Source organism: Sus scrofa, chromosome 17 (genome assembly GCF_054392235.1).
Source record: "Sus scrofa isolate SSC_HxYL_T2T_F1_AM1 chromosome 17, Sscrofa_HxYL_maternal_Yorkshire_Landrace_v2.0, whole genome shotgun sequence".
NCBI classification, from domain to species: domain Eukaryota; kingdom Metazoa; phylum Chordata; class Mammalia; order Artiodactyla; family Suidae; genus Sus; species Sus scrofa.
In genome coordinates this window covers 18756019-18777960 of record NC_139399.1, presented here as the reverse complement: position 1 = coordinate 18777960, position 21942 = coordinate 18756019, and the positions used below count along the sequence as shown (strand labels likewise).

Below are 21942 nucleotides of genomic sequence, written 5' to 3'. Positions count from 1 at the left end.
GCTTCACCCCAGACCTACTGCATCAGAATTTCTGAGGATGGGGCTAAAAGCTGACCTTTTCAGACTGTCTCCCACCCCTGGGTCCTGACCCAGGCTGACCTTTGAGAGCTACTCAGAGGAACTGCCTAAGTGACTTTGCAGATTTTCTTCTTTGGAAGAACAAGAAATCTGTATCATTTTAGGTAAAAGCAGCCTTTCTTTCTGGGCTTCCCCACTGGTCCCCAAGTTCTGTTGTACCCATGGAAATGTTGTTCTCTGGAAGCAGGAAATCTATGTCCATCGCCGCTATGGTACTATTTTCTTTTTTTCTTTTTTTATTTTTATTTTTATTTTTTTTTTGTGTGTGTGTGTGTCTTTTTGTCTTTTGTTGTTGTTGTTGCTATTTCTTGGGCCGCTCCCACGGCATATGGAGGTTCCCAGGCTAGGGGTCAAATCGGAGCTGTAGCCACCGGCCTACGCCAGAGCCACAGCAACGCTGGATCCGAGCCGCGTCTGCAACCTACACCACAGCTCACGGCAATGCCGGATCGTTAACCCACTGAGCAAGGGCAGGGACCGAACCTGCAACCTCATGGTTCCTAGTCGGATTCGTTAACCACTGCGCCACGACGGGAACTCCTATTTTCTTTTTTTAAATTAAAGTATAGTTGATTTACAGTGTAGTGTCAATTTCTGCTGTACAGCAAAGTGACCCAGTCATATATCTATATCTATATTCATTTTCTCATATCATCCCCCATCATGTTCTATCACAAGAGATTGGACACAGTTCCCTGTGCTATGCAGCTGAACCTCATTGCTTTTCCATTCTTTTTTTTTTTTTTTTTGTCTTTTTCCCATTTCTAGGGCCACACCCTCGGCATATGGAAGTTCCCAGGTTAGTGGTCCAATCGGAGCTGTAGCCGCCAACCTACGCCAGAGCCACAGTAACTCAGGATCCGAGCCGCATCTGTGACCTACACCACAGCTCACGGCAACACCGGATCCTCAACCCACTGAGCAAGGCCAGGGATCGAACCCGCAACCTCATGGTTCCTAGTCAGATTCGTTAACCACTGAGCCATGACAGAAACTCCTGCTTTTCCATTCTAAGTGTAATAGTTTGCATCCACTAACCCCAGACTCCCCATCCATCCCACTGCCTCTCCCTTCTCCCATGACAACAACAAGTCTGTTCTCCATGTCTGCTGAGCCTGTTTCTGTTCTGTAGATAGGTTCATTTCTGCTATATTTTAGATTCTACATATAAGTGATATCATATAGTATTTGTCTTTCTCTTTCTGACTTACTTCACTTAGTATGAAAATCTCTAGTTGCATCCATGGTGCTGCAAATGGTATTATTTCGTTCTTTTTTTAATGGCTGAGTGGTATTCCATTGTGTATATATACCACATCTTCTTAATTCATTCATCTGTCGATGGACATTTAGGTTGTTTCCATGTCTTGGTTATTGTGAATAGTGCTGGTATGAACATACGGGTGCATGTATCTTTTTGAATTGTAGTTTTGTCCAAATACGTGACCAGGAGTGGGATTGCTGGATCATAGAGTAACTGTATATTTAGTTTTCTTTTTCTTTTTGCTCTTCACGACTGCACCTGTGGCATATGGAAGTTCCCAGGCTAGGGGTCAAATCTGAGCTGCAGCTGCTGGCCTATGCCATAGCCACAGCAACATGGGATCCAAGCAAGCCTCGTCTGCAAACTACACCACAGCTCATAGCAATGCTGGATCCTTAACCCACAAGAGAGGCCAGGGATCGAACCCACATCCTCATGGCTACTAGACTAGTTGAACTCGTAGCCTGTTGAGCCCCAATGGGAACTCCCTATATTTAGTTTTCTGAGGAATCTTCATACCATAGTTTTCCATTGTGGCTGTACTAATTTACATTCCCCCCAACTGTGTCCAAGGGTTCCCTTTTCTCCACACCCTCTCCAGCATTTGTTATTTGTAGACTTATTAATGATGGCCATTCTGACTGGTGTGAGTTGGTACCTCATTGTAGTTTTGATTTGCAATTCTCTAATAGTGATGTTGAACAATTTTTAGTGTGTCTGTTAGCCAATTGTATATCTTCTTTGGAGAAATGTCTATTTAGGTCTCTAGTAGCTGCTATTTTCTGATTGAATCCCCACCAGAATCCTGAGAGATACCGTAGTGGTGGGAATGATGGCCCCTAAAAAGATATGTCCGTGTCCTAACTCCTGGTACCTGTGGATGTGACCTTCTTGGAGAAAGAGTCTTTGCAAGATGTGATTAAGGATCTCGAGATGAGTTTATCCTGGGCTCACCCGGTAGGCCCTAATTGAATGACCAGCTTCCTTACAAGAGACAGAAGAGAAGGCACAGACAGAGAAGCAGCCATGTGAAGGCAGTGGCTGAGGCAGGAGCGATGCTGCCACAGGGCAGGGAACACCTGGAGCCTCTAGAAGGTGGAGAGGCGAGGAGGGATCCTCTCCTTGAAACTTCAGAGGGAGGGTGGTATTGCCCACACCTTGATTGTGGACTGCTGGCCTCCAGGACTATGAAAGGGTAACTGTCTGTTGTGTTAAACCACCAAGTTCATGGTATTTGTTACAGCAGCCCTAGGAAACTAATACTGATTGGTATTTTTATTCCCATTTATAATCATTAGAGCTGGGTCTACCATAGTGGAATACATTTTATTATCATAACTGCTGGGTCCTATGACAATGGTAACCTTGGATTGATTCTTCCTATGAGGTTGCTTATGATTTAAGCACATTTCTTTCTCCCTTGTTGGGCCCAGAGATAACTGCTGCCCATTTAGTGCAGAGAAAAGGCTGGGAAGGTTCAAGAATCCCCAAAGTCTTGTGTAGGAATCAGTCTGGCTGGAGGAGCATAGTACTCAGCCTGGTGATGCTCATGGCACAGCTGGCAACAGCACCCCCAAGACACCTACCTCCTGTCACCCCACCGGCCCAGGGTGGCAAGCTTGCCTGATATCAGCCTGAGCCTTAAGCGGGACGATCTCCTGGGCTTTCACTTCCAACTTATACCGTGTCCATCATTTCAACTCTCTCTACAAATTAGCCTTGGCCTCCTCAGCTCTCAGGAGGGATCCACAGAGAAGGAGAAAGAGGTTAGGGCCACAAGGTCCATTTCAGTAACAACCCTCTGAAACTTCTAAAGTATTCATGGACTTTCAAGTATAGCTTGATGGTGAAAGCATTGTCTTTAGAGTCAGACAGACCTAGACCGGAATCCTAACTCAGTCCTTTAGCAGCTCTGATGGACCTGTAAGCAAATCACTCTCTTTTTCTTAAATTTATTTCGACAAAAGGTGGACATTATATGCTTCATTTGAGCCTCTCTTGTGAGCTATTAAATGTTTCTTTATGGTCTACAATTATCATTTAATTTAATAACTCTCCTACTGCTGTTTTATTTTTCCTGCGTGTGAAATGTCAAGTGGGGTGGATTGGAAACACTGCTGACTAGGGATATTAAATGTGTGAGAGTTTAACAGCAGTGGTGTTTTTTGCTTTTTGGTTGTGTGGTTTTTTTTTGTTTTGTTTTGTTTTGTTTTAACTAAGCCAACCATATGGGATCATTAAATTATTGATGATGCTTCTGCTGCCATGCATTTATAAATAATACATGTTTAAAGGGTTATTTCCTTTACATTTCTTTAGGGACAAGTAAGGAGTCTTCTCCTTTTGAGTTTAAAGAGAACTGACAGTTGGAGAAAGGTCAACAAAATGTTCATTTGTGCAGTTTCAACGCCAAAACCCTTTGAAACTTCAAATAAGAACATAACCAATTTTAGGTAACCGTATCAGTCTCTCTTATTTTCAGAGCAGAATGAGGCAATGACTTTGATTTAGCAACTAGGGAGGAAAAAGCTTAAGTATGTGTTAATTTAAAAGTTTCCTGTTAGTTCCCGTCGTGGCGCAGTGGTTAACGAATCCGACTAGGAACCATGAGGTTGCGGGTTCGGTCCCTGCCCTTGCTCAGTGGGTTAACGATCCGGCGTTGCCGTGAGCTGTGGTGTAGGTTGCAGACGCGGCTCGGATCCCGCGTTGCTGTGGCTCTGGCGTAGGCCGGTGGCTACAGCTCCGATTCAACCCCTGGCCTGGGAACCTCCATATGCCGAGGGAGCGGCCCAAAGAAATAGCAAAAAGACAAACAAACAAAACAAAACAAAAAAGTTTCCTGTTAAACAATTTCACTTTTTTTTCCCCTTGCAGAAACTTTCCAAATTGAAATCAGCATCTGTGGATGAAAAAGACTCCAAAAATTAGTTTCTGGAACCTATCAATTGACTGACACATTAGCTCTTTAGAATATGTTATTTTTTTCTTTTTTTTTTTTTTTTTTTTTTTTTTCCTTTTTAGGGCTACACCTGTGGCATATAGAAATTCTCAGACTAGGGGTTGAATCAGGGCTGCTCTTGCCAGGCTACACCACAGCCACAGCCACAGCTATACCAGATCCGAGCCACATCTGCGACCTACACCACAGCTCAGGACAACACCAGATCCTTAACTCACTGAGTGAGGCCAGGGATCAAACCCATATCCTCATAGATGCCAGTTGGGTACTTAACTTGCCGAGCCACATAGGGAACTCTCTAGAATATGTTATTTTAAAAAGGTATGTGGTGGAATGACTGGAAACAGAGGCTGGGGAAACGATGAAACCAGCTTCAGTTTTCCTCCATCCAGGGTTGCCCTCCATGAGTCTGGAACCCCAGGAATTATATGTTGATTTGTGTTGGATGCACATGGGTATGGAGGGAGCATAGAAGCCATAGTCTTCATTGTATATTTATGGTCTTGAAGAATGTCAAGGAGTTCCCATTGTGGCTATATGAAGATTAAGATCCAACATAGTGTCTGTGAGGATGTGGGTTCAATCCCTGGCCTCGCTCAGTGGGTTAAGGATCTGGCATTGCTGCAAGCTTTGGCATAGGTTGCAGCTGCGGCTCAGATCTGGTGTTACTGTGGCTGCGGCCTGGGCCTGCAGCTACAACTCTGAGGCAACCCCTCACCCCAGAAGAAGAGCCTTAAGACCCACTGCTTCTTCCTTCTTCCTTTTGGAACTGACTGAGAGGAATAAGAAGGTGAAGGGGTGGAGGTTAAGTGGGAGAAGGAGAAAAGGGAGCTCTTCCCATGTTAATTAACCTCTCACCTCCCAGCCGCTTTCCCATCTCCATACACCAGCACTCCACAAACTTGCTCTTCAACATCAAGGCTAAACCAATCACAGAATGTGAACATGAAGTGGTACCCAGCAACATTAGGAAAAGACAAACTGTCTTTAAATCTTTTGTTACTTAAATTTTTACTTGAATTAAAAAAAAAAATGTTTTTTTCGTAGTTCCTGTTGGGACTCAGCGATAACGAACCCAACTTGTATCCATGAGGATCTGGGTTCGAGTCCTGGCCTCACTCAGTGGGTTAAGGGTACCGCCTTGCCATGGGCTGTGCTGTAGGTGGCAGACGTGGCTCAGATCTGGCGTGGCTGTGGCTATGGTGTAGGCCGGCAGCTGCAGCTCTGATTTGACCCCTTGTCTGGGAACTTCTATATGCTTCAGGGGCAGCCCTGAAAAGACAAAAAAAAAAAAAAAAAAATTCATTTTGAAAGTGTGCTTATCTTTTTTTCTGTATATTTGTTTGTTTGTTTGTCTGTTTTTGGCTGCTCCCATGGCATGTGGAAGTTCCTGGGCAGGGATGGAACCTGGGTCACAGCATTGATCAGAGCCACAGCCGCTTGTGGCAACAACAGATCCGTAACCCACTGAGTGAGGCCAGGGATTGATCCCACATCTTCACAGACACTATGTTGGTTCTTAACCCACTGAGCTACAGTGGGAACTCCTCTTTTTTCTTTTTATAATACCACCATAATAGGTGCAAGGTGATATCCCTTGTGGTTTGATTTGCATTGCCCTGAGGATTCGTGATGTTGGGCCCCTTTTCATACACCTGTTGACCATCTGTGTCTTCTTGGAAAAAAATATCTATTCAGGTCCTTTGCCCATTTTTCAATTGGAATTTATCTATTTATTTGGTATGGAGTTTTACAAGTTCTTTATATAGTTTGCAATAGAAACCCCTTATCAGATAGATGGTTTGTAAATATTTTCCCCCATTCTATAGCTAAGCTTTTCATTTCGTTACTAATGCCTCTTTTTTTTTTTTTTTTTGAGGACTGCACCTGTGGCACATGGAAGTTCCCAGGCTAGGGGTCGAATCAGAGCTGTAGCCACCAGCCTACACCACAGCCACAACTCAGGATCCGAGACATGTCTGCGACCCACACCATGGCTCATGGCAATGCCGGATCCTTAACCCACTGAGCAAGGCCAGGGATCCAGCTTGAGTCCTCATGGATCCTAGTTGGATTCGTTACCACTTGAGCCGCACCAGGAACTCCACTAACTCCTCTTTAGCCAACACCAAAATCTGACCAGAAGGCCTAATTCATTAGAATCCTATTGACACTCAACTTAGGAAAGAAGCATAGGAAAAGATAACCAACTGGTGACAAGGATGCTTAAGGAAATGCTGGACCATCCGGTGACATCCTGTGTTCTTGTCATTCTCAGGCAGCTCATCTCTGGTCCGGGAGGGTGCACTCCAAGCTCTGACTGACAAGGCACCAGAAGTCAGACGAAACCAAATTAATTCTGTTCTCTGGGAGCCACACTTAACCAGGACTCCTGCGTTAGGATGTTTTCTGGTCACAAGGTTAAGCCCTAAGGAACCAGAGAACTCAGTGACACAGAACACACTGCTGGGGACCCGGCAGGCGCTTCACCTGCAGCTGGAGCTCAGTACACGTGTGTTCACTTCCCTAAAGGTCGAGGTTGGGGCTGCGTGTAGATCTGCTCAGCGCAGCCGGGTTTTCAGTCCCCCTCCAGCCTCTCCTCCTGGTTCTTACAGGAGAACCAATCTAGGGTGGCAGGATATGCGATGACTCATCGGACATCAGATAGAGTCCTTTTCATTTGCCCTTTTTGTTTGCCTTGGTCTCTGATATTGGGAACGACCGTGTTACATTTGTGAAGGTTTTCATTTCATCAGAGCACAGTGGACTCTGGCGGTCGGGTCGGGTGTGAGTGGCGAACTGATAGCTCTTTGTTTTCTATGATCCTGAGACTAGACAAAGGAATCCGAGTGTGTTTTTATCATGCTGACCCTCGAGGGTCAGGGATACCCATGCTTTGGGCTGGGTCTCTGGTGGTGTGTATTCACGCTGTTCTTTAAAGGTAGGTTTTATTTTCTGCTTTATCTCACATTCCGTTTTTTAGCTACACGTATTTATTCTTCCAGTTGTGCTTGACTGAGCAGAGACGAGCTACTCTACGAGTAAAGAGGCAGAGTGTCTGCACAAGAATTACTAGTCTTAGAACTGCTAATTAGTCTATTCATTTTAAATTGGTTGGCTTAACCTGTAAAATGAGATTTTGGGGGGATGGGTGTCGGGCGGGTTGAGCCGAAAGAACAAGGAAACACCGTGAACTATATTTTATTTTCCCAATGAAGCTATGGCAGCAATAATAATGGTACCATTTTCTGTCCATCCCTGCGATGGATGTATTCAGCCTATGTATCTGTATTTAATATTTTATCAAAACTCACTGGTTGGCTGATATTATTCCTCAGTCTATGAACCTTTCCATTTTGTAGGTAATCAACTTCCTTTTGGGAACCATGCTGTATTTCTATGCTGAAATGCGTCCTAAGAGTAAGATCATTTGTTTTAAAACTTAAGACTTAGAAACCGGACAGCTGCTGCTTTGCTGAACAAAACCACGTTTCCGGGTGCTGTCGGCTCTGCAGAGATTAGCAGAGGGTCTATTTGGAAAGTCTCAAAGGAAAAGAAACATCTCAAAGGGGGAAGTGGGTAATGGGAGGATTTTCTAATTGTCTGTTTGATGTAGAAATGTTTCTATCATTATTAACTATGCTGGTAGAGAATGTTTTACATCTAAAATTGTTCTTTCCTGCTGAAATCCCAGTGTTGCTGTCTTTTCCAAATGTTGCCAAAAGGCAAGCAATGCTTTTTATTTAGTAATAACATAGCAGCTATCCTTTCCTTCGTTTTTGCCTAATGAGTGACTTCTACAGATTTCCCAAAGGGATTGAGAACCTGAAAGAAGAAAAAATTTAAAGGGATTGAATGAGTTGTTGGGAAATTTGTAGAATCATGTTTTAGGTGTCAAATTTGAATTCTATAAGGAAAAATATAGAGAGGGCATTTATAAAATGAGTTGTGCCAAAAGAAGGCAAACAACCTACTTTTAATGCATTCATGGGAAAATACAAAGGGATATACATTAAATGATTGTCTAAAATTTAATGACAAAGCGCTATTGTTTGAGAACCAACTTTGGGGAAATATTCCTTAAATTTTTAAAAAATGTATTTTAGTGACTTTTACAGTGTTTTATTGATTCTTTATTATTCTTGGACTTTATTAGCCCATAAAATTGATCATTTTCCCACATCAATCTGTACCGGCTCTTAAAAAATATTTTAGGTAAATTTTCCTTAAACACCTGGCATTCTCACACATCTCCAAGACAGCTGAAGTTCCAAGTTGATTTTAAAGAGAAGGAGGGCTTATTAACTTCATGAAATTACTACTTATTTCAGTTTGTTTGGTGAAGGTTCCCAGTGCTGTTGCCTGCTGATTGTAGAAACACAGGCCAGTTGGATCAGTATTTTGCCAAGAAAGGGCAGGACCTTAATTTGGGATCAGTAAGATGGTGAGTTCTGTCCAGTGCGTGTAACTGAACTTCCCAAGCCCTTGTCTATCTTGTTACACTTGTCCTGCCTTAGACTTTAGAAGTGCCCTTATCCGAGTTCCCGTTGCGGCTCAGCACCTTAAGAACCTGGCATGTGGGTTTGATCCCTGGCCTTGCTCAGTGGGTTAAGCATCCAGCTTTGCCGAAAGCTGTGGAGTAGGCCGCAGATGTTGCTCAGATCCTGTGTTGCTGTGACTGTGGTGTAGGTTGGCAGCTGCCGCTCTGATTGGAACCCTAGCCTGGGGAACTTCCATATGCCGCAGATGCAGCCATAAAAAAGACCTAAAAAATGAAAAACAAAAAAGAAGTGCTCTTAGCCAACATTGGTGGGGTTTTTTGGTTTGTTATCACCCTAGTCCTGAGATGTAGCATTACTCTTTTCATCTCTGGGGCAGAGGCGAGCAGTGCACCTGGGAGGGTCAGCTTCCATGGGGAAGCTGATGGCCCACCTCCAGGGATGGAAGTCGTGGGCACCTCCCCACAGCCAGCATCCTCTCTGCTTCTCTGACTCTGCCCTGTGTTTGGCCCCTGCAGGCTGTGCAGGCTGTGCATCTGAGGAGAGACTCTTCCACACACTGTTTTCTCACTACAACCAGTTCATCAGGCCTGTGGAAAATGTCTCGGACCCTGTCACGGTGCACTTTGAAGTGGCCATCACGCAGCTGGCCGACGTGGTAAGTGCAGGGGTCACTAGGTTGCCTTAGGGGCCCCAACCCTGAGGGGTCAGAGCAATTCCCACTCACGGAACAGGGTAGATAAAAGGGTTTTATTTTATGTTATTTTATTTTATTATTTTTTGTCTTTTTAGGGCCACACCTGCAGCATATGGAGGTTCCCAGGCTAGGGGTTGAATCGGAGCTATAGCCGCTGGCCTACATCACAGCCACAGCAACACCAAATCCAAGCCGTGTCTGCAACCTACACCACAGCTCATAGCAATGCTGGATCCTTTAACCCACTGAGCGAGGCCAGGGATAGAACCTGCGTCCTCACGGATACTAGTCAGATTCGTTTCTGCTGAGCCACGACGGGAACTCCAATAAAGGGATTTTAAAATATGAACAAGGAGTTCCTGTTGTGGCTCAATGGAAATGAACCTGAGCTAACTTCACTGTGCACCTATTATGCACCAGTGTCCACACTTGGGGGCTATTTGCCTTTGACAGCTGAGGAGAGGGAGACTCAATTAAGCAACTTTCCCAATGTCCTCCAGTTACAAATTTACTTTGGTGAATCAGACCTGTTTAATTGCAAAACTCATAATCTTTTTACTCCGTGGAAGAAGAATTGCTTTAAGTCTCCTGTGTTCCACCAGAAAGGGAAAATGCAACTTCTTTCTCGTAGGGTTCCATCTGGCCCTGAGAAAACAGGTGGGGATTTGGAGGTCTTATTTTAGTGTATTGCTTCCCTGTTCAAAGGCAAGGAGGGCTGGTGTTCTCTCTTTTGAATAAGCTTCACACCCTAGTTGCTGGGAGAGAAGGCAGTGGGTCTGGTGCCCTCACGTAGGGCAGAGTTCTGGGCTCCAAGGCCTGGCAGCGCTCTGTTCCAGGACAGACTTCCAAAAATAGGCAGGATCAGGAAGCAGGGGAAATAGGAGCATCTCTGAGACAACAGTGCACAGAGGGAGCAGACCCAGACTATGGATGGGGCTTAGCCTGGGAGAAACAGTGTGGGTCTCCAGGTGCACCTGGGGAAGAACCCAGGCAATGGATGCAGCCATGGTTTTCCAGTCTGGGCTTCCTGATGGACTGGACTGACCCTGGCCTGGTCCTCTAGCTTCCGGCCCAGACTGGGAGTGTGTACATGCTGGTAAATACTGAGTAAAAAAAAAAAAAAAAAAAAGCCAGATACCTATGCCACAGCCACAGCAATGCTGGATCTGAGCGGCATCTTCGACCTACACCTTAGCTTGTGGCAACACTGGATCCTTAACACACTGAGCAAGGCCAGGGATCGAACCTGCATCTTCATGAATACTAGCCAGGTTCATTACCATTGAGCCACAATGGGAACGCCTGATATAGCATGTTTTTGTTTCCTGAATGGTCTATGTATTTTTTAAAATTTGCTTTAGACATTCTCCTTGACTCATGGATTATTTAGAAGTTTAATCTCCATGGATTTAGAGATTTTCCTGTAATCTTTTTGTTATTGATTTTTAGTTTGATTCCATTATAATCAGAAACACACTATGATTTCAATTCTTTTAAATTTGTTGAGGTTTGTTTTATGGCTCATGATAAGGATATGATCTATCTTGGTTAATAATCCATGCATGCTTTAAAAAATGTGTATTCTGCTGGTTTTGAGTGGAGTGTCTATATATGTCAGCTGGATCTTGTTGGTTGATTATAGTGTTCAGACTTCCCCTATTTCTGCTGATTTCTGTTGAGTAGTTCTACTGGTTGCTCAGAGGGGGATTTTGAAGTCTCTAACTGTAATTGGAGATTTGTCTGTTTCTTCTTTCAGTTCTCTTAGTTTTTGTTTCATATAATTTGAGACTCTGTGTTTTGGTGCATATAGAGTTAGGATCATTATGTCTTCCTTATGGATTTTTTTTTTTTTGTCTTTTTAGGGCTGCATCTGGGGCATATGGAGGTTCCCAGGCTAGAGGTTGAATCAGAGCTGTAGCCACCGGCCCACACCACAGCCACAGCCACATCAGATCCGAGCCACATCTGTGACCTACACCACAGTTCATGGCAACACTGGATCCTTAACCCACTGAATGAGACCGGGGATCAAACCAGCATCTTCATGGATATGAGTCAGATTCATTTCCACTGAGCCACCACGGGAACTCACTCCTTTCTTGTGGATTTAGTTTTCTATCATTATGTAATGTTGCTCTTTGTCTTTAGTAAATGTTTCCCTCCGAGTCTACTTTGTCTGCTATTAATATAGCATCCTTACTGGTGTACCAGAGGCTCCTCGTGCTCACGTGGGGCACCAGAAGTCCCTGTGGACCATATTCATCATTATCGCCAAGCCATGGTGAGGACTGTGATGCCCTACAACCCGGATGCCCATTTACCAACTCCATTCTAGAGGCTCTAGGCCCTCTGCTGCTGTCTGAGCCTCAAGTGTGCCTTTAGAGCATCAGAGAGCTCTGCGCAGAAGGGTGTTTCCTGCTGTATGGAATGATCTTGGCCACAAAAATTTTTTTTTCTTTTGTCTTTTCTTGGGCTGCTCCTGTGGCATATGGAGGTTCCCAGGCTAGGGGTCGAATCGGAGCTGTAGTCGCCGGCCTACGCCAGAGCCACAGCAACGCAGGATCCGAGCTGCATCTGCAACCTACACCACAGCTCACGGCAACGCCGGATCCTTAACCCACTGAGCAAGGGCAGGGATCGAACCCGCAACCTCGTGGTTCCTAGTGGGATTCGTTAACCACTGCGCCACGACGGGAACTCCTTGGCCACAAAGTTTAACATGTGGATGAGTAGGAGTATTTCCACTCTCCCCCTCATGGGGTCAGGACCGTGCTCCTGCCTGATGTTTTCGATGGCCCGGCATATCTGAAATGACAAACCTGAAGGCTTTCAAAATGGAGCCTATCTGGATTTTCTCACCTCTGTCTGAGGTCTGTTGCTGCTGCTCTAGAATCTAGTCCATTTGAAATTGTAACTCAAATCCTTTAATTCAACCGAGTGTCATCTAATTTATTTTCCCGAGAAAGAGACACACGGTGATGGTGGCAGGAATGTGGGCTGGTATGTGGGTCTCTGGCCTCCTTCAGCTGGGCTGTCTGATGGCAGTTCCTGTGGCTATTGGCGTGGTCTGGCCTGGGATGGAGAAAGAGACTTTCCAGGCCAGCTTCTGGATGTGTCTTCAGTAGCTATTCCACTGAGAGTCAGTAGCTCCTTAAGAATATATTATATTTGGGGAGTTCCCATTGGGCTCTGTGGGTTAAGGACACAACGTAGTCTCTACGAAGATGTAGGTTCGATTCCTGGCCTTGCTCAGTGGCCTAAGGATTGGGCATTGCCACATGCTTCAGCATAGGTCACAAAAGCAGTTCTGACACGGTGTGGCTGTGGTTGTGGCATAGGCCATAACCCCTTACCTGGGAACTTCCATATGGTGCAGGGGTAGCATAAAAAGGAAAAAAAAGAACATGTGATATTTGGGCTATCAGCCTGGAACGCCTTTCTTCCAGACAGAATCATGACGCTTTGCAAGGCATTTATGAACCTGCTTAAACTATGTCTTCAGAGAAGCCTTCCCTGATCATCCTGTTTAAAAGAGACATATGCACACATTCACACCACTCATTCCCTCTTTGTTTTTTTTTTCCATAAGACCTACCATATCTTATATTATATGACATATCTATTATTGATTTCCTGTCTCCCCAACCTAGACACATATAGGTAGATTTTTTCCATCCTGGTTACTTCTCCAGCCCCAGCATTTGTAGAGTACATAATAGGTGCTCAACAAGTCTTCATTAGTGAATGACTGAAGCAATTGGCCATGGTTTGGGTGGGGTGGCAGGTTCTGGCTGGAAAGCTCTGTGGTGAGCTGAGGCTGACACCTCCAGGGGAAGTTGGGCTCAGGGCTCAGAGCCTTGAGATGCTGGGGCAGAGTTGGGAAGGGAGGTTTTTTCAGGGAGTGGGGAAGAAGATGGCAGAAACAGAAAAAAATAAAAACAAAACAAAACAAAACAAAAAAAAAAACAAAAAAAATCACTGTCTGCAAGACTTCCCTTACCTCCCTCCCACTCTCTCTTCTTTTCTTTCATGGAATCAGAAACCTTTATGGGCTGCACAGGTCAGAAAGGCTTCACAGAAGAAATGGGACTTCATCAGATTTGAAAGAGAGTCTTAAAGCCACATTTCATTTCAAAGTCAATAAGCTTGGGACCAGTGTGGAAATATTACATTTCTGGTTGCTTTTTGAGGGGCTGCACCATGGAATGTGAAAATTCCCAGGCCAGAGATTGAACCTGTGCCACAGCATTGACAATCCTGGATCCTTAACCTGCTGAGCCACCAGGGAACTCCATGGTTACTTTTTATAAGTTGCCTTTTCAGTCTTCTTTGTTTTCCTCCACTAGCCTGAATAACTCAAATTTGGTTCTTTTAGTGGCAATGTTTGCTCTAAGATTCATTTCTATGAGTAAGTACATTTAGGCTGAGAATATTATTCCTTCTTCCTAGGATGAAGTAAACCAGATCATGGAAACCAACTTGTGGCTGCGTCACGTATGTGTCCACATTACTTGTTCTTTCCTTGGAACTGTGTTACTCATGTGTCCATTGAACAATATCTAACGGATAAAATCCACTAGCATTCCTTCTTTCATCTCCAGCTTATGAGAGAGCATAAAATATTATCTATCTCCAAAGCCCAAAGTTTAAGAGTGATAATGGCTGGCTGGGTGCAAACTTCATGGGTGCAGAACCTAGCGACAAAATTCTCTGCCCTTTCTGTGTTCTGCTCTCAGGTCTCTTATTTTTGTCTACATCTCAAACTCCAGAGCCAGATGTTTGCCCACTCTTTGATCCGGCTGTGGATAAATTCCTACCATCTGGGTTTTGCTGTTGTTGTTGTTTGTTTTGGATTTTTTTTGGGGGGGGGCATACCAGTGGCATGTCAAACCTGTGCCACACATCGACCTGAGCCATAATAGTGACCACATGATCACTGGATCCCTAACCCACTGAGCCACCAGGAAAGTCTGATAAGGGCACTTCTAAAGTCTAAGGCAGGACAAGTGTAACAGGATAGACAAGGGCTTGGGAAGTTCAGTTACACGCACTGGACAGAACTCACCATCTTACTGATCCCAAATTAAGGTCCTGCCCTTTCTTGGCAAAATACTGATCCAACTGGCCTGTGTTTCTACAACCAGCAGGCAACAGCACTGGGAACCTTCACCAAACAAACTGAAATAAGTAGTAATTTCATGAAGTTCATAAGCCCGCCTTCTCCTTAAAATCAACTTGGAACTTCAGCTGTCTTGGAGATGTGTGAGAATGCCAGGTGTTTAAGGAAATTTTACTTAAAATATTTTTTAAGAGCCGGTACAGATTGACGTGGGAAAATGATCAATTTTATGGGCTAATAAAGTCCAAGAATAATAAAGAATCAATAAAACTGTAAAAATCACTAAAATGAGAGAGACCATCAATAAATTGAGATCTCAAATAAAATGAGACCATCTCATCTCATTCTTCCTTCCTGTTTTAATCTTTTATGCAGATTTTGTAACAAACTCATCATCATACACTTAATTATCTTTTTAAATATTAGAAATGGGCTATTGCTACAGTTTGAACATAGCCCATGAACTATAGCTGAGCCTTGGCCAGCTAGTTAATAATCAATAAATCCTTATCTAATATCTATCAGATAATTTATATTTGCCCAAATCAGCTTAGCTACCTACTCCCTTGTTCCCTATGGGTTTAATCTCCCAAATTTTGATAGAAACCAATGTACTCTTCAAATAAGAACTTTTTCAAAAAACCAATCAACCAACATAGAATTAACATTGGAAAAAATTTAAGACTTTTCTTTTTTTTTTTTTTTTTTACTTTTTTTTGCTGGGGGTGGAGTGATGAATGGGGGTGGGGAAGAAGTAGGGGTGAATGAGGAAGGGGAGAGAGACTTAGTAAAAGTTGGGAGGAGGGAAGTAATGGCTTAAGTGTTTTTTGTTTTTTGTTTTGTCTTTCTAGGGCCAAACTCTCGACACATGGAGGTTCCCAGGCTAGGGGCCGAAATGGAGCTGTTGCTGCCGGCGTACGCCACAGCCACAGCAACATGGGATCTGAGCTGAGTCTGTGATCTACACCGCAGCTTTTGGCAAGGCTGGATCCTTAACCCACTGAGTGAGGCCAGGGATAGAACTCTTGTCCTCATGGATACTAATTGGGTTCGTTACCGTTGCGCCACAAGGGGAACTCCAGCTTTTTTTTTTTTTTTTTTTTTTTTAACTGAGTCCTATTTCCTTTAGATCTGGAATGATTATAAATTGCGCTGGGACCCGATGGAATATGATGGCATTGAGACGCTCCGTGTTCCTGCGGATAAGATCTGGAAGCCTGACATCGTTCTCTACAACAAGTATGAGCATCTGACAGCCAGTCTCTTTTCCAAAGTTGCCTTTGGTCCAGGCGGACCCAAAGCACCGGGAGTGTCCTTAACGGTGTCTGATTTGCCTTGCAGTGCTGTCGGCGACTTCCAGGTCGAGGGCAAGACCAAAGCTCTTCTTCAATATGATGGCATGATAACCTGGACTCCACCAGCTATTTTTAAGAGCTCCTGTCCTATGGACATCACTTTTTTCCCTTTTGATCATCAAAATTGTTCCCTGAAATTTGGTTCCTGGACCTATGACAAAGCTGAAATTGATCTCCTCATCATTGGCTCTAAGGTGGACATGGATGATTTTTGGGAAAACAGTGAGTGGGAAATTGTCGATGCCTCTGGCTACAAGCACGACATAAAGTACAACTGCTGTGAAGAGATCTACACGGACATAACCTATTCTTTTTACATCAGGAGACTGCCGATGTTTTACACCATTAATCTGATCATCCCCTGCCTCTTTATTTCATTTCTGACCGTGCTGGTCTTCTACCTCCCCTCTGACTGTGGGGAAAAAGTGACGCTGTGCATTTCAGTGCTGCTGTCTCTGACCGTGTTTTTGCTGGTGATCACGGAAACCATCCCCTCCACGTCCCTCGTGATCCCTCTGGTGGGCGAGTACCTGCTGTTCACCATGATCTTTGTCACCCTGTCCATCGCGGTGACGGTGTTTGTGTTGAATATACACTATCGCACCCCGACCACACACACCATGCCCACGTGGGTGAAGACACTCTTCCTCCGGCTGTTACCCCAGATCCTGATGATGAGGAGGCCCCTGGACAAGAGGAGGGAGGCGAGATCTGCTAAAACTCCCAACGGGGTCTCCAGGGGGCCTGCCAAAGGCAAGGTGGATCATCACGGAGAGCCCCCGCCTCTTCAAGAATGCTGCCGCTGTCATCAACCCAAGGAGCCCGCCACCGGCAAGAGGCGACTAAGTCATCAGCCTTTACGATGGATGACAGACCATACAGAGCCCTCACCTGAAGTTGAAGATGTGATGGATAGTGTTCAATTCATAGCAGAAAACATGAAGCACCAAAATCAAACAAAGGAGGTAAGGGTGCGTCTCCTCTAGCCTGGGGACCCTGCCGAGACAGGTCAGATCTCTAGCGTGAGTTCTGTTTGCAAGATAGTCAGGGCGGGGTCCCCTAAGATCATTGCCCTGTGATTATACCTTCATGGGGATGCCCTGGGGATGGGGTAGAGTAAGGTGTAGCCTCAGAACAAATCTCCACCTGTAGGAGTTCCTATTGTGGCTCAGTAGGTTAAGAACCCAACTAGTGTCCATGAGGATGTGAATTTGATCCCTGGCTTTGCTCAGTGGGTTGAGGATCAGGTGTTGCCACAAGCTGCGGCGTAGGTCACAGGTGGGTTGCCATGGTTGTGAGGTTAGGCTGAAGCTCCTATTTGACTCCTAGCCTGGGAACTTCCATGTGCTGCAGGTGCATCCCTAAAAAACAAACAAACAAACAAGCAAAAAACCCCAAAAAAACAAACAAAAAAACCCAAAACTCCTCCTGCAGGTTTTTTTTTTCACTTAAATTTTCACTTAATTCAAATGAAAATCTGGTTGAAAAAGAAACAGATCAGAGCAACCTTGCTTAATTAAGCCAAGAGCCCCTAAGGAAAGGTAGGAGAGGGAAAAGCTGGCCGAGGGGCGGGAGGAAAGCCTGCAGGGCTGCTGGCAGGCTGGGAGCCTGGGAGAAAGGCTCGGATCCCACTTAACTAGACTTGACAGGTATCCAGGTGCTGACTGAATGGGGCTCAGGGATATTTTTACATCCAGACATTTTGCTCCTGCTGCTCAGAGTCTAACTATAGTAATGTGGACCTGCCCACCCTCCTAAGAGAGTGCTCAGGAGTTGCATGCCAGTTTTTCATATACCATAGGGATGACTAGCTGGGCCCTCTGAAAACTCCTGCCAGGTTCTGGGTCTGACCTGATGCTGCAGCTGGCATCCTTTTCTCTTAGGGAAAGGATATTGCAGACCTTCCTGTTAACGCTGGGGCACATGCTGTGACTGCATGTCACAGGTAGAGGTGGGGCTGCATCGGGAACGGGGGAGCCCAGGATTCCCCTCTATGGTGACACCTTCATCAAACCTAGGGGACAGTTGCTGCTGACGTAATCGCCACCAGGTAGGGTTCTTGGAGCTCAGGAACAGGAAGGACAGGAAAAATGGCAATGAAGTCTCCCTGACCAGCATGACGCTGAGATCCAAAGGGCACCCCTTTTCTTGATGGGGGCCAATTGCACCACCCGTCCTACACCCCCTGCCTCAACCCCATTTCCTGGACTTGCCTGGGCATTAGCATATCCCGTGGTTCCCACAACAATGTGGGTGAAAAACGTCACCGGCCCTATCAGTACACAAAGGATGCTGATAGGCCATGAGGCCAGCAGCCTGAAGTGTGCACCCTGAGCGGATTCAGGATGGAGAAAAGCAGGATGCTGGTCCCTCATAGCTAAGGTGTATATCAAAGGAATACTTTCAGTCAGCCCAGAGTCTCTCATCTTCCCATACATAGAAAAGAGCTTGGAGTTCCCGTTGTGGCTCAGTGGGTTAAGAACCCAACTAGTACCCATGAGGATACAGGTTCAAACCCTGGTCTTGCTCAATGGGTTCAGGATCCAGCGTTGTGCAAGCTTCAGCATCAGTTGAGGATTCAGCTCCATCTGGTGTTACTAGGCTATAGCTGCAGCTCTGATTCGACCCCTAGGTTGGGCACTTCCATATGCCGTGGGTGTAGCCCTAAAAAAAAAAAAAAGAAAAGAAAAGAAACAACAACACACACACACAAACAAAACAAGAAAAGTGCTTAATTTATTAACTTGAGATGTCTGGTTTTCTGCCATTATCAATAATCTTTTGATGTTCTCACTACCTGGTCTTTGTTGCAAAAAGTCTTATATATCCTGGCTCCCCCTTTTTCTCTGCAGAGCAGTCGCTCAGAACAATCTGAGAGGCTGTCTCCTGGGCTTTAAGTCCCCAGAAAATCTACCAAATAAAACACAATTCTCAACTTTTAGGTTGTGCTTTTTTTTTGAGTTGACACAATAGTGGAGCCATCTGAGCAGCTCTTTCTTGGGGATGCTCCTGCAGTCAGAAGTCCTCTGTGCCCCTGGAAGTCTGCTTATCTTGCCACCTGCTACCCAGGACTGAAGGGGCCCATGCACCCACCTTCCCCAGGCAAACAGAAGTTCTCTGTGTGCTACAGAGGAGACAGAGGTTAACCAGAATCAAGGGAGGGGGAGGGGGAGGATTTTCTTTAAAAATTGCCAGGAAATCTTACAGGAAATGGAAGCAACTGTTGTTGTTGTTGTTTTTGTTGTTGTTGTTGTTGTTGTTGTTGTTTTGCTTTTTAGGGCCGGGTCTGCGGCCTGTGGAAGTTCCCAGGCTAGGGGTCAAATCCAAGCTGCAGCTGCTGGTCTACATCACAGCCACAGCAATACCAGATCTAAGCCTCATCTGTGACCTACACCACAGCTCATGGCAAGGCTGGATCCCTAACCCACTGAGTGACGCCAGGGATTGAACTGGCATCCTCATGGATACTAATCAAGTTCCTTACCACTTAGGTACAATGGGAACTCCTTTTCTATGTTCTTTTTCTTAGGACCTTTTCTTTCTTTCTTTCTTTTTTTTAGCTGCACCCGTAGCATGTGGAAGTTCCCGGGCCAGGGATTGAACCCAAGCCACTCCAGTGACCTGAGCCTTTGCAGTGACTATACCAGATCCTTAACACGCTGTAACACCAGGGAACTCTGGTTTTGGTTTGTTTGTTTATTTATTTATTTTTATTTTTTCTTGGTAGGGCTGCCCCTGCAGCCTATGGAAATTCCCAGGTTAGGGGTCAAATCGGAGCTGCAGCTGCTGGCCTACAGCAATGCCAGATCCAAGCCGCATCTGCAACCAACACCTCAGCTTGCAGGAATGCTGGATCCTTAACCCACAATGGGAACTCTTCAGTTTTTTAAAGCTCCTTCCCTTTCTGTTTGCCTTTTAGGTAGAGGACGACTGGAAATACGTGGCCATGGTGGTGGACAGGGTGTTCCTGTGGGTGTTTATAATTGTCTGTGTGTTTGGAACCGTAGGGCTATTTCTCCAGCCACTCCTGGGGAATACAGGAAGTTCATAAGGACATAAGGATGAATTTTTTCCTTTATCTTCAGAAACCTACAGATGCTCTTTGTTCTGTGTCCCCCACCACAAGGAAAGGGATAGAAATCTTCCCGCCACATCCCCATCTAGATGGTAAAAGAGGACTTTCTTGACAATTAGGAGGTGATACCCTCCCTCGGGGCTCGGAGGGGTCCTTTAAGATGTTTTCTGACATGGGAGCCCCAAGCTAGCAGCATCTATAGGCATCTCTTGTTTGTACATGTTTGGCTTCCAGGCACACATTGGAACCCCAGTACCATGGAATCAAGGGGTTGTGTTGCTTCTCCAGTTTATTGCTTCCCAATATAATGACACCTGCCAGACCTGAAACTCTGGAACTCGGACTCGCTGACATCTGCGGCTGGGAGCTTGGGTCTGCTTACTTTCTCATGCACATCTCTGTGATGGAACACACACGCTTCAGCATTACTTGATACATTAATTGCTAAATAACAGCAGGTAGCCCATCTAGCCAGCAGGCTGTATTTCATTAGCATTTATCTGGCAAGAGACTCAAGTGGTGACCAACACTAGGCATCACCACACTAGCAGAAGTAAGTTTGGTCCACGCACTCGGAGTTTTTTTAGGAAAAATCGAAAACACAGAGACCTCCAGGACCAGGTATCATGTGGGGAATGTAACCAGAGCGATGAAAATAGAGCGTGGTGGGGTCTGGCTGGACAGACTGCAAGCGGCCTTTGCTGTGGGTCCAAATGTGTCTCTTCTCATCAATAGTTTCCATTTGATCTTTGTCGCTGAGACTGAAAATAAAAGCGTTTCCTAAATCAACTCTACTTCAATAAAATAAAAACAATTAAAAATCCTAACTAAACATGTGTTTCTTTTCTAAGAAATGGTGATTTTGTACACTTTGAAGCCATTCCTTTTCTGAGAGGAGAATTTTGGGCATTGTGTTTTATTCCACTCTCATTTATTATCTTTTTTTTTTCTTTTTTGGCCACCCTACGGCATGTGGAGTACCCAGGCTAGGGATCAGATCCGAGCTTTAGTTGCGACCTACACTGCAGCTGGGGCAACACTGGATCCTATTGTGCCAGGCCTTGGAGGGACTGAACCCATGTCCCAGTGCTCCCAAGATGCCACCTATCCTGCTTCGCCCCAGCAGGAACTCCATCTTCTCCTCCTCCTCCCCCTCCTCCCCCTCCTCCTCTTTCCCCTCCTCCTTCTCATTCTTCTTTTTGTATCCACTTATTCTAACAATTGTAAAGATATATTTTAATCCCCCCTTTTTTTTTTGGCCACGCCTGTGGCATGTGGAATTTCCCAGGCTGGGGATCAAACCTGCATCACAGGGAATTCCTGTCGTGGCTCAGTGGTTAACGAATCCGACTAGGAACCATGAGGCTTCGGGTTAAATCCCTGGCCTCGCTCAGTGGTTAAGGATCCAGTGTTGCCGTGAGCAGTGGTGTAGGTGGCAGACGTGGGTCGGATCCCGTGTTGCTGTGGCTCTGGCATAGGCCGACAGCTATAGCTCCAGTTAGACCCCTAGGCTGAGAAACTCCATATGCCTTGGGTGCAGCACTAGAAAAGACCAAAAAAAAAAAAAAACCAAAAAACCTGTATCACAGCAGAGCCAATGACAGATCCTCAACTGTCAGGCCACCAGGGAACTCCTATATATATATAATTATATATATATAATTTTTTTTTTTGTCTTTTCTAGGGCCGCTCCCTCGGCATATGGAGATTCCCAGGCTAGGAGTCCAATTGGAGCTGTAGCCACCGGCCTATGCTAGAGCCACAGCAATGCGGGATCCGAGCCACCTACACCACAGCTCACGGCAACGCCGGATCCTTAACCCACTGAGCAAGACCAGGGGTCGAACCTGCAACCTCATGGTTCCTAGTTGGATTCGTTAACCACTGTGCCACGAC

The 21942-nt window shown here is 45.3% G+C and overlaps 1 protein-coding gene across 2 annotated transcripts; it reads left to right on the top strand.

The window, feature by feature from the left end:
* Positions 1-6905: 6905 nt before the first annotated feature.
* CHRNA6 (cholinergic receptor nicotinic alpha 6 subunit) lies at positions 6906-20873 on the top strand. 2 transcript variants are annotated; one of them, XM_085004420.1, is made up of 7 exons: positions 6906-7242; positions 7664-7721; positions 9319-9458; positions 13947-13991; positions 15746-15855; positions 15958-16936; positions 19891-20873. In XM_085004420.1, exons 2-7 carry the CDS (start codon positions 7688-7690, stop codon positions 20020-20022), a joined length of 1440 nt encoding a protein of 479 aa, XP_084860546.1. In that variant the 5' UTR covers positions 6906-7242; positions 7664-7687; the 3' UTR covers positions 20023-20873. The 2 variants fall into 2 exon arrangements, with proteins under 2 accessions (XP_084860546.1, XP_003359919.3); XM_003359871.5 differs by lacking the exon at positions 7664-7721.
* The last annotated feature ends 1069 nt before the right edge of the window (positions 20874-21942 follow it).